The sequence below is a fragment of the Aristolochia californica genome, unplaced genomic scaffold, assembly GCF_029961685.1.
Source record: "Aristolochia californica isolate CCGP_79_NKW_82.1479 unplaced genomic scaffold, dmAriCali1.0.hap1 SCAF_11, whole genome shotgun sequence".
In the NCBI taxonomy this organism is placed as follows: Eukaryota; Viridiplantae; Streptophyta; class Magnoliopsida; order Piperales; family Aristolochiaceae; genus Aristolochia; species Aristolochia californica.
In genome coordinates this window covers 7875424-7888940 of record NW_027181782.1, presented here as the reverse complement: position 1 = coordinate 7888940, position 13517 = coordinate 7875424, and the positions used below count along the sequence as shown (strand labels likewise).

The 13517-nt window shown below is 36.2% G+C and overlaps 1 protein-coding gene across 1 annotated transcript; it reads right to left on the bottom strand.

Annotated features, from left to right (window-relative positions):
* Positions 1-5040: 5040 nt before the first annotated feature.
* LOC137944576 (transcription factor RAX2-like) lies at positions 5041-6844 on the bottom strand. The gene is made up of 3 exons (XM_068790260.1): positions 6500-6844; positions 6229-6358; positions 5041-5801 (listed from the first exon to the last, which is right to left on the bottom strand). Exons 1-3 carry the CDS (start codon positions 6633-6635, stop codon positions 5096-5098), a joined length of 972 nt encoding a protein of 323 aa, XP_068646361.1. The 5' UTR covers positions 6636-6844; the 3' UTR covers positions 5041-5095.
* Positions 6845-13517: the final 6673 nt, after the last annotated feature.

The following is a 13517-nucleotide window of genomic DNA, read 5'->3' as shown; positions in this document are numbered from 1 at the left end:
GGAATTGTAGTAATCCTCAAGGGATCTCCATTGCTGAAATCAGCATATGTAGAGGAGGAAGATGAGTTCAAGAATTCAGACATGATGACTCAATTTTTTTTTTTTTTTTGAAAACAGCACTCTTGAATGAGGTGTAGAAGGAAGAGGACAAGATTGAATCAAAGTATCAAATTCTTGATGCAATAGAATTCAAAAAATAACACTAACAACACATTGAATTCAGCAATCAAGCAAGAGAGTTTAACCAATAGGCATACGAGCATGGCTTCCCTTATTTGGTTTTTTCTTCTTCTCTTTTTAGATTTTAAACTAGAACTCCAATTGGCCAACAATCACTGTTAATTAGCCAATAAAAAATAAAATAATAACTGGTATGAAAGTAATCCTAAACACAATTGAACTATGAACTACTTTCCACAACAACTCCTCAAACCCTAACTTAGGGTTTCAATGGATTAATTAAAAAATTATTCTTTCAATAAGGATGAACTAAAGGAGAAATTTCAGAGGATATTTTGAATATTATGGAAGGATTTTTTGCATGAAAACAAAGCAAGTCATGAGCTACACAATCAACTTATGTGCATGCAAAATTCAGTCATTGAATTTGAAGAAAAAACGGATATTTTTGAGAATTGACAAAGTTTGACCATGAATGGATTTCCAACTTTCAAAGCCATGAATTTGATCCATCATAATATAAAATATAGAGTGAAACTTAGCTGATTAAAGAGAAACCATGCTGAATTAACTTCAACCTCTTCCTTTCTTCTAAGTTGGCAAACTGTATCTTGCTTGAAGAATGATTTTGAGACTCATTTTCTCTATACTTGCATGACTTGATTAACTTTTATTTAAACCCTAGAATTTCAGTTCTAATACCATGTTAAATTCTAGGATATAATCCATAGGAACTAGGTTTGTGAAGAAGAAGAAGAGAGAAGAAGAAGGAAGGAAGAAGAGAAGATGGAGAGAAGAGAGCTTGTGTGAAAGGCATGAGTTGGAGTGAAGAATTAGGGTTTAGAGAAAAGCTCGAATGTGCCTCCTCCCCCTCACTATGTTACTTAAGGGCTTGCATGCTCTAGTACATAAGGAATCAAATAATAACCTTCAACTTATAACTAATTACAACTTATACCATTCACTCTCTTAGTTACATGATATACCACTTGAATGTCTTCAACAATAACTCTGGTAGCAAAAATACAAGGAGATTAACCAAGGCTCTTTAAGCCAAGTGTAATACTTAATTACACTTATCTCAATCTCTTCTCAAGAGATTTTCATACAACTAAGTTCCAACTCTACTGGGTAATTCTTTTTTAGATTCAAGATCTATGACACAATTTTCAAAAGAAAGTAAAAATACGAAAGAGAAAATAAAACTTACACATTCTCTTTTGAGAGACAACCTTGTACATGGAGCTTGATGGAACTAAGAGTACCAAGAAATATGTAGAGAATTTAGAAATATAGGCAACTTTGTGCTTTTTCTCATGCAAAATGGAAAAGAATAGATATTAAGGCACAAAAAATCTTTCTCCAAAGGTTTGGTATGCTAATATATACTTATTACTTTATTAGAGACCTGCTATAAGAAACTATCCATTTAGACTGCACAAAGAGTTGCACAAAAGAGTTGATTGATCATACTTTTACATTGATTGATCAATCACTAGCTATATTTTATAATAAATTTACATTGATCGATCAATCACCCTCCAATGACTATATTTTGTAGTTCCTATGGCTTTATGATTGACTATAACATCAATCAACCACTTTACAATCCTTTGCATATTTGGTTGATCTACCATGTTTTATACTGTTGATCAATCATTCTTTATATTCTGCCTTGGTAACATTCTATGTGATCTATCATGCAGTGTAGTGGTCACTGATCTGAGCCACCAAATGATGTTGGTTGTAGATCTAAACAATTAGATCAGGCACATATTCATCAGGACCATCAAATCATGGGTTATAGATTTGGACAATTATATTATGCCACAAATCAAGGTGGAGTATTTTTTTGTAGTAGTTTGAGAACTCTATGAATGGAACTACATAACAAGAAAGAAATACCTAGAGAAGAAAATTCATTGTTTTAAAAAGAAAATCTCCTGTGACTTTTCTTGATAAAAAAGTAGAACAAGACCTCAGTTTGGTCTAGTTCAAGCAATCAAAAAAGTCATTTTGAGTTCCTGGGCCTTTATTAGTAACGTCATGAGCCTATTGAGAGATTGCTAACTTTCAATGCACTATAGGAGGTGAATCTCTTCTAAAAATAGTGAATACATGTCTTGAGCCTACTGAGGATATTGTTTAATTATTTATTTTTGTATATTGGTAAAGATGTTCAGCAAAGAGGTAGATATCCACACCGACTTATATTATAGGATTTATTTGTTTTATTTATAGTTTTGTGACAGGTTATTTTCCTACCTAAGCCACAGGACTTGTATTTGAGAACACATTGGTAAACAGTGATTCCACTCAACTTCCCTTGGTGCAACTGGTTTTGTACCCCATAATGCATCAATAGGTCTTAAGGTAACTGTCTCATATCTCGTGAATAACTTTCCCTCTTATATTGACTTGAGCTCATAAACAATGCCTAAACCTAGGGGTGGCATCAAACCACGCCAGTTCGTGAACGACTCAAGCTCGGCTTGGTTCGATTCGATTTATCTAGATCTCGAACACCAGATAAGGCTCATTTGAGTTGATGAGCCGAGCTCGACCGAACCATGGTTCGGTTCGAAAGCTCGCGAGTCTGCTCATTAACGGGCTAGAGAGTCAGGAGCGGGAGCGAGACCGAGGGCTGAAAAAAATTCTTCCTCCCCTCATCACCGCCGAGCCCCTCCCGTCTGCTGCTATGACCGCCTTTATCACCGTCGACAACTGCTCTCCGGCCGCCTTCGCGCGCTGCTCGATTCGATTTCTTCCTCCTCTCATTTCCCTTCGCCTCTGTTTCTGTCATTGACGATTCCGTTGTCATCGCCTTCGTCACATCCATCATCCCCGACGATAGGTCCTCGCCAATGCCGTTAGACCCCCTTCCCTCCGTGTCGTCTCGACGGAAAACAGAGACCTAAGTTAAAGGGAGAAATAATTCCCCCTCCCCCCGTCCTTGTCGTCTTTGTGAAAAAGACCCCCTTCCCTCCGCGTCGTTGTCCCTATCATCTCAGCGGAAAAGATCCCCTTCCCTCCGAGTCGTTTCAAAGACGATTTCGCACGTGCGAGATCATAAGCAAGTGAAAAAAAAAGTTTCTTAAACTCCGTTTGTCCCTTCCTCATGGCTCTTGCAGAAATTGAAAAGACATTTTAGTAGAAATACATTTCTAGGGACTATTAGTGGTTTTTTCAAGAAATGTTGAAAAGACTTTTTTAGTAGAAATATGTTTCTAGGGATTATTAGTGACTCATGTTTTTTGGAAACATTTTTTTAATTGGAAGTTCTTATTAAAAAAATCATATAATTTTCTAGGTAAGATATTCCTGCCAAGATGGGCTAGAAAACTGTATAGAAAATTTTTGTATAAGTATTTGACAGTTGATGCTGTAATATTTTTAGCATGAGATAATTTTCATAGCAATTTTGTGTTTGACATTTTATTTGATTAAAAATTTATCGATAAATATAGTAATATATTAAATTGATTATTAATTTTTATTTATTACCCTAGAAGAGGCAATAAGAGGTCCATTTTACTTTTCTAAGAAAATTTTAAAATATTTCTTGTAATTTTCTAGTAAGTCACTACTAGTAATAAGATTTTATTTAAAGGGTTTTTTGGAAATATGTATCCTAGGAAAACTATTTGTAGTTTCCTAGAATATAAATTTTCAACCAAGGGCACTAAGGAGGCCATAATAAATTAATGGCCAGATTAAAAAATTTACAAAATTAGACAACATTTGGAGTAAAAAAATATTAATATTTGTGTGTTCTAATCCATTATCGAGATTCAATCCCGAACCTCCCCATCATTCTTTTTTTTTTTAAAATGTATACATAATTTTATATATAATTTATTTGACATATATTTTATGTAGAGTATTAAATGTAAGTTAAGCTCGAGCTGGAACTCGATTAAAATTATTAGGCTCGAGGTTAAGGTCAACTCGAGTTCAAATTCGAAATATTTAAATCAAACTCGGCTAAAACATAGGAAGGTTCAAGCTCAGCTCGATTCAATGCCACATTTATGCCTAATTTTAAGTAGAGGTTATGTCCAATTTTATGTAGAGGTCATGGCTAATTTTATGTAAAATATATATATAATTTTATATACAATTTATTTGACATGTATTTTTTGAAAAGTTTTAAATGTATGTAATAATTTTAAGCTCGAGGTTGGGTTTGACTTGAGATTGAATTCGAAATATTTAAATCAAGTTCAACTTCGCTCGATGCCACCCTTACCTAAACCAAAGTTTCAAGAAACCCTAAAAACCCTTGTGACTCAAACAAACATTCTTTAACACCAATGCCTAGAATGTCTCTTTGGCCTCGGCTCTGTCGTCTTCTTCTATATTACCTTCTTTCTAGCTCTTATTTCGGTTTAGACAATCTCCTAGGAGAGACATTTACCACTTTGTACAGTTGAAAAAAGTGTTAACTACGATACTTATACAGGTTATATTTCGTAATATGCGCATTAAGTGACGAGGAGTTGCTCCCAGCTACCGATTTAATACCCATGGCAAAGTTTTGAAGTTTAAACGACGAAACTGAACCACATCTCCACAAATTCCAAAGCACCCGCAAGTCCACGAGGTTGATTCAAAGTTTGAAAACCCAAAAGAAATAAAGAAATGGATAAAACCAGTGCATGTCTGTTCTCCATTTTAAAAACGACGCTATCCCTATCCATCCTGCCCTACGCCTTTTTTTTTTTTTCTTTTTCTTATTAAACTAGCCAAACTGCCGTACGTTCCCCATGTCAGTTCATGAAAAAAGAAGCGAAGAAAGAGAAATTATAATGAGGAAGAAGGCAAGAAGAGTCTAATTTTTTTACCATGTACCATCAGCTGTCACCCGTGAAAAGATGAAAAACATGTTCACCATTGCTTTCTCATGATTTTACAGTCAGAAGTACATGAATCTCCCGTTCGATTTGTTCCCTCTAATTACATTCCCATCGTTAAGGAAAGGATAATCTTGGTTTTGATTATTGCAGCCACCACCACTGCTGATCAATTGTTTTATCTCCTCCAGGCCGTACTCCAATGGAGGTTCAGCCCATAGCCCAGAACCCTTTTCCCCACAGCCGGCAACGCTACCACAACCACCGCCACCGTTGCCGCTGCTCATCAGAACCTTCTGATGCTCGTCGAACCCATTGTGAGTGTAGAAATTGTAATTGTCAAGACCCAGCTGTTCATACTCATACCCGCCCTCCTTGTAGCTGATTGGGTTACTCCCACTTCCATCAGACGAGCTGCAGCTTTGTTCACTTCCAAAGATGAGGAGGCTTTCTTTCGATTGTTGTGGGTTCTGATTTATAGGAAAGCTATCGTAGTGGCTCTGGAACGGAGAGCTCGTGGTAGCGGTGAAAAGATCTGGAGAGTTGGGGAAACCTGCGAGTCCAAGGGAAGTAGAGTTCTTTAAGGAGGCTAGGCTGGTGTAGTGACTGGAGGTTGAAGACGGTGCGAGAGGAGATGGGAAAGGCTGCTGAAGAGGCTTTCTTTGAGGTGGTCGGATCCCGAGTAGTTTTTTCTTCAGTTTGGTGTTCCAGTAGTTCTTAATATCATTATCAGTCCTGCCTGGAAGCTGAGCCGCTATGATTGACCATCTGCACTTCCACAAAAGAAACAGTGAGATCACTTTCCGATTTCTAGGTAGTTGTGCAGAAGAGATTCTAGATGAATTAACTCAAGAGCGATTAGGCATCACAGAGAAGGGATTAATTCTGAATTTAAATGAGCGTTGTAAGTCTAAATATGACAAATTAGTACCTGACAAATTAATAACTTCGAACAAAAAGATCTGGGTGGAAGTAATCGTTTCCATTCGATGAGCACAATGGTATCTAAGTTTACTAGGTTAAGCTTTCTCTTCAGAACCAAAGAGGGGAAATTTTATTTTCTTTCAAGATCAAACTCTTGTTTCTATGTAATCATTTAAGAATGGGTAAGAGAGAGAAGAGCTGGAAATTCTAGAAATTTTTTTCGGCAGTCTTGGGTGTAAGCACATCACAGAGGAGAGCTATGATGTGATACCTGCTGCCAATGCTGGCAAAGAGGCTGCAGATAATCCGATCTTCATCATCCGAAAACTCTCCATGCTTCAGGTTAGGCCTCAGATAGTTGAGCCATCTCAATCTGCAACTCTTTCCACATCTCTTTAATCCTAAAGAAAAAAGAAAAAAAAAAACAGCAATTAAATCAACAGAACTAAAAGAACAGGTAGGAAAGATCTAAAAATGGAAGAAACAGAAAGAAAAAGATAAGGTAGTTTTTCAGAATTCAGTTTATATTTAAAAGTCCTTACCTGCTTTGTTGGGGAGAGCAATCCAGTTCCCTCCAGTTCCATGCTTCTCTATATAATCTTTCAGCTTCAAGTCTTCATCAGGAGACCAGGGACCTTTCTTCACATTTGCCTTGTCACAGCAAGGAGCTCGACCCATCTCCTGAACTGCAGCTGTATCTGCTTCACTATCGGAATTCGATCGGATATGTAAATGAAAAGACGAGAAGAAGAGAAGGAAAACTTAGCTCCAGATTGGTTTGTTGGCATCCCAGGGCAGAGACAATGGAAGAGATAATTATATATAGAGAAGTCAATGGTCTGTGGCTCCATGGAGTGTCATATCCAAAATTTTCCATCAGTTGTAACCTCTCGGTTGAGCCATTGTAGAACCTTCTTTGATAAACAAATCTTTGTTTTCGCCCTTTTTTTCTCCTTTTTCGTTTCCCTTCTCTACAGAATCAAACACAAAAGTCTTAGTTTAATACAAACAAGTGAAAAGGATGGGCGTGGGGCTATCAAACATGACGTTTTCCAAACTATTAGACTACACACGGAAGATTCACCATTGCCAATATTCACAACCCTGCCACTGACAAGACTTTTTACACCCAGCAAACCAGTCGTAACGGGCATTTCTGTCAAGAAAATATGGACGTTGCTGATGAACGTGGTGACAGCCCAGAGCGGATTTGACACTCAGTTTGGACTCATCGATTTGTCCTCTGAAGGAAAACATGAAATCTGTTGGAGAGTAGGAGTAACGATCGCGATACGATAGTTGGCGCTGTATCATCACTGGGTCCTCCACTGACCATTACAGCTCTTAATTAATTTAGGTTTAGATTGGTTGGGAAATGCCGATGGATGGCCATGTTTCACGACTTTGGTCTCTTCAGTTAGGTGAGATGGAAAAACTAGACTAACATGTGACAATTGCTTGAGTCGTTACCTGGATATTACTCAAATATAAGGAAGACGAAGGAGGCTTATGGTAGGTAACAGAAACTGACCATTTATGCCAATCAAACTCTGGTTTTGAATTGTGAATGTCTTTTACCTGTGGAGACACTCTAAAGAGGAAGATGCACTTCCATTTAAGCATTGAATACAAAATCTGTAAGTTTTCTGTTAATTTGTTTGTCTTTCTGTTCGTTTTTTTATTTAATTTGTTGACAAGAAAAAAGGGCAAGGGAAAGGGAAATACAATCATATGAGCACTACAGAACTGGGATATCAGAAGAACAAAAGTTGACTACCTCTTAAGTTTCTAATGGAAGAATGCAACTAGATAAATAAGGGAGCAGAGTCTTTTATACACCAAACTTCTATACAAAATTTTAGCTTTCAGTCATAAATTGTCTAATGGTAACCCTATGTGGGTTTAGTGTTTTCTAGATTAAATTGTTAATCTATATACATTTTTAAAATGGAACACAGATCCTCTCTTTTCTGTGATCATCGAGTTGCCTTTCACAAACAAAATCGTAAAAAACTCGGCTTCCACACACACTAAACCCACCTACAACCTAAAACCTTATTGAGATGCCATGATTATGGACATAAAATAAGAGATAATGGGTTACCATTAATAGTTATTTAATTGCAAGGCACCCTTGTTGTTTATTTCCATCATGGTGACAATAGATATGAAAATAATGCTCCTATACTGTGCACCTGTGAGCCATGTTGCCTTTTTCATCAAGTTCATGTCTATTTTTCAGGAAATTCAACTACAAAAAGTAGACATGAACACAATTCTAACTTTCTTGATTTTTCCTCTTCCTTGTGCATGATTTTCATGCAATTTCGAGTAATTCAATGTCTATACTATTTTTTTTTTATATAAAAAAAATACAAGTATCACATGTTAGCTTTAAAAAATACTCATCATCGTATTAAGTTATCACACGATACCGACAATGACAAGTTTCATCTAATGGGACCAACCTAAGATTTTGTTGTTTAACAACCAACTAAAATTTGATGGCCTTTGGATATACACTTGTATGATAATCAAACAGCTAAGAAGGCTACACTTACCAGGGTAGCTCTTGTCAACATCCAGCTATATATATATATATATATATATATATCAATAGTAAACCTCAAAAATATGATTAAGAATTATTGACACAAGAGACCAAATCATGCAAGGACCACAAAAGGAGCATAAACAAAGCTACTAGTAGGCTTAATTAATTAATAATTTAACTTGGTCAGCTTAATTTGTTGTCTTATTTGCACCAAAGAGAGAGAGAGAGAGAGAGAAAAAAGAAAATGATATATTTCAATTTATTGTCTTACCTTAAAAATAAAATCGGTACATGATTGATTCTTATCGACAATGTTAACCACATTTATGAAATTGAAATTCAAACATTTCTAAGTGAGGTCACAGATAAAGGACCACTTAGCGAATAGGGTTCATCAAGTTTGTAAAGCTAAATGCAAAAATGTGTTATCTACTACAACTCAATTTTATAATAGTTTATGGTCAATATTTTAGATTGCTACTCCACTCCCAAGGAGGCCTTAGCATGGCATTAAAATATTCGTTAAAATCAACCAATCGACATCTATTGCAAGGGTTCAATTACATTATCTGCCTAATGCTTGGGACTTATGGTCAGTAACTATTAAGTATAGGCACCTAGACCCAATTAAGGAATTTTCAGTAGCTACTAATTAGCTTATAGAAGTCTTGATTGGGTTATAAATATAAGGCTTACTTGATTATCTCGTTATAGAACAACTGAGTCTCTTGAAAGGTAGATATTAAAATCAAACTCAAAAACAAGATTACTTCAAATCCTAGGGTGAATCTAAAGCAATTTAGCACTTCTATTGGATTCAAATTAAAAAGAATTAATGGCATTAAAGATATACTACTAAGTTGATTATACAAAAAAAAAAAAAAAAAAACCTACTTGCAATCAATGAATATGAGGATTCTAACCTAATATGATATGAAAATTAGATTAAAATTGCTCAACAATAAAAAAAAAAACTAAGTGTTCAAACCAGATTTTAAAATCTAGGCACTGATATACTTAATTTTTACTAAAAACCTTGGTAAAATTACTTCCCTTTAAGCTTTTGAGATGGCTAGGACTTGAAAATTAATAGTGGAGGCACTTGAGAGCTTTGGAATTCATGTAAGCATCGATATTTCAATGTTTGGGTGTGTTTGGTTTCTATAGTACGGTTACAAACACTCAAGAACTAGTTGCTATGAATAGATAACACTACTTTTGAAATTTGACAAAAATACGTGAAAACTTGATGCAAAATTATGAAAAAATTAATAATCATATTTTTTTCTATTGAACACATTGGTATGTCTTACAAGATTTAAGACCTACAACTTCTAGATTTAACTCTAACGTTAAAAAAAAAATGATTTTTTACAATATGGGGTCAACTCATGTGCTTGTGGCATTGAATCCCTTGTGCTCCAATGTCTTGATTCTATAGTTGAATCTCCCCATGGTTTTCCACTTATTGTTTCTATTCCATATAGAGTCAATTCCTATTTTCATCTCACAACTTACTATTAGGTGGAATCGAATCTTTTTTATTGCTTTTCACTCAATTGGGGTGAACTCCTCCCATGTAATCGACTTCTACTGTATGCTCCGTAGAGCAAGGGTAAACAATTTTTTTTTTCTTTTTTTTTTGTCCTTGCTCGATGGGGTTGACTCATTTTATCTTCTGAAAAGTTATTGTAAATGGAGTTTGATTCCTTTTTCTTTTCCTTCATACTAGAGGTCGAGTGACTATTTTTTTTTTTAAAACATGACTCATGTGCCTCCTTTATTCACTACAAAAATTACAGTCGATTTTTAAAAAAATTAGTGTATTTTACCATTTCACAACAATTAAAGATGAACTGACAACTCAAATAGGAACTCCACTTTAAAACATCATCTCATTGGAGTGAACATTTTAACAAGCTCTTTATCGGCAGCTCATCTAATCTAACTATAAGTCTCCAAATACAGTAGATTGAGCATTTTAACTATTGAAGATTGCTTTCAAGTTCCAAATTCCTGCAGAGAGTCGTGGGTTGAAAACTGACCTTAATCATGTACACAAACTATCAAATTTCTTTCCCTCTACAATGCTTACCAACTGACCAGCCAAAAAGTCATGCCGATGATGCTGAATGAACACAATTCAGAGATTCGTCCATGAGGTCAAACTGGCATTTGTTTTATCCTTAGTGAACAGCATCTAACCTTCATCAGCCTTTCCCTCATTAAACAAATCATGGCGTGAACGAAAGGGCAAGAACAAGAAGATACCTCATACAAGGAATAAGCCTCCACGACATGGTAAATTTAAAGAGGATTAAAGAAATGGAAGCAGCGAAATATGCTAAGCTCCAAGATCCTTGAGCATTAGATAAAGACAAAAGGCTTCTTAATTAAAACTTATCCCTAGACATGAGTATCCTTGTTCTATACATCTGTCTCCATTAAGAGCCAAGCACATGCACTAACCCATGCACCCAATCATTGTTTCCTTTCTACCCTTTGAGTTCCAATTAACTAAGTGAAATATCCAAGCCACAAGGATATGGTTTTTCAATGTAGATTCGATAGATACTTAGCATGTATAATTGAAGCCAGTTCATGCAAGTATATCATATAACAACATATACAGGATTATTTATATATTTAGAGAGAGAGAGAGAGATGGGTCTCACCTAACAGTAGGGTTAGATGCCATTAGAGATTCTCTCTCTACTGTGTTTTGTCTTGGAATCTTGAATATAAATAAGAGAGCGAAACAAGAATAAAAAAAAACTTGCTTACGGAAGGGTTAGTGTCATCACTTGCATTGACTCGGTGAAGGAAGCACAGTGAGGATGCAATTCAACGGTTGGCAACCGGCCTTAACTGGCTCGAAAGGAATAGAGCAGGCACTAATTAAGGCTTAGAATAACAATTTATGAGTCTTGACCTATACAAATACAATATGTGCTGGCACTAATTAGCAACAATCCGCGTCAGAACAGTTAAACTGGGTTTTTCACTGATAAATTAATAATGGTAAGAATATGACAGCCATTGTAGGTTCAAGGACTCAAATCACCAAAACACTGAAGGATATTTCCTTAAATCTTGTTTATCAAACCTTTCCTTAAACCTTTAACTGATCACTTTTTACATAAAAGTTGAGTGGAAAAAAGTCTTAGACTGCATACAAGCCATTTCCGATTAGTCGGGAAGTCTAGGCCAAAGTTACATAAAAGCTCTTAACAGAAATACAAAACCGGTTATTTAGAACAAAGAATAAAATTTAAGGAATTACTTGGATAATTTATTGAAAATTTGCATTTTAAATGTGTTTTAATTGACAACATTTTATATGAAAAACTTTTGTCCTTGGTTGAAAGTGGAGTTTACTACAACTTAATTAATCTAATAATTATCAACTCGTCACACCCGAATTCCAGTCTATAGATTATCAAGCATTATGATACTAGAGAAATGGGAAAAAAACAAAACACACATTGAAGGGCCTAATAACAAATGTCCCTCCTAGTAACCTACATACTTATACTCATCTCAAGTATCCTAACTTAAAAATTCTGCAACTACAATCAACATAAAATAGTCCAAATGCATATGCAACTTAGATATGCTACTAAACCGTACATTTAAACTTACTAACATTTTTACCAGTAGGAAGACTGTTGAGCATATGGCTCATATAATATAAGGTTGGGGGGATATTAATGTATAGGGGTATTTGTATCTTTTCGACATAAATACCTCTAGGGTTTAGTACTATATAAGGATTATGTAACTCTGATTATCATCAGTGAAGAATTATCCCTGTCGCTCCGGTGGACGTAGGCTCAGCCGAACCACTGTAAATTTGTCTTGTTCGTTTCTATGTTTTTCGTTCTTCCGTCATCAATTGGTATTAGAATTGCAGGAGGAAGGTTTTTCTGAGGAAGGTATTTGGTTCTGGAATTATAGAAACAGAGAGAGATTTTTCTGGTTGGAGATGACGCAGAGAAGTTTTGCGGTAGCCGAAGACGCAACCGTCGACATCGAGGTCTATGTTTTTTCGCAACAACGCATATAAGTTTCTTGCGATGATATAGATAAAGTTTTTTCGGCGTTCGGCGACGACGCATGGTCGGCGACGTGTCGTCGAAAATGAAACCAATGTAATCTGAGGTTTCTAAGAGATTGCACACAAAGGAAACCGAAAGAAAAAATGAGGTTTTTTCAGAGGCTCAGCGACGGTCTACGGGGCCGTTGACGGAGACGGAGGACGACTGAATCGGGAGAGGGAACGTCGCCATTGCCATAGACGACGGGCCACTGTGAGTATTCCTCTGAATCGTCATTGGAGGACGATGGAATCAGGAGGAATTGTGGCGCGGGACGACAATGAAGATTTTTTTTTTCTTAACTCGCATTGTGGGGGAGAAAAAGACTAACATGTGAAGCGTCTGAAGTGACGCCTGACATGTTAGAAATTTTTTCTGACGAGGTGTGTTGGCACATTCTGAGGGCGGTTGGTGCACGTTGTGCACACGTGAGTACTTCTTCAGCACAAACGTCTGATTAAAGTGATTTTGGAGGAGTTGGATTCATTTCATCAAGACAAATCATCAAGAACCTAAGTTAGGCTATAATGACTAGGGTTTCTTCTACCAAATTTGATATGACAAAATTCGATGGCACTAGGAATTTCATATTATGGCAGAGGTGGGTGAAGGACCCGTTAGTGCAACAGGGCATGTTGAAGGCACTGTACGAAAAAAAAACCAGCAGGAATGGATGACATGGATTGGAAAGAAATGGAGGTGAAGGATGTGGCGACTATTAGGCTTTGTCTGGCTGATGACATGATGTATAATGTCATGGATGAGGAATCACCGATGGCAGTTTGGTTGAAACTGGAAAGTCGATAATGTCCAAGTAGTTGACGAACAAGCTCTATCTTAAGCAGAAACTGTATGGGCTTAAGATGACAAATGGGTCGGATCTAAGCCAGCATATCAACGTTTTCAATA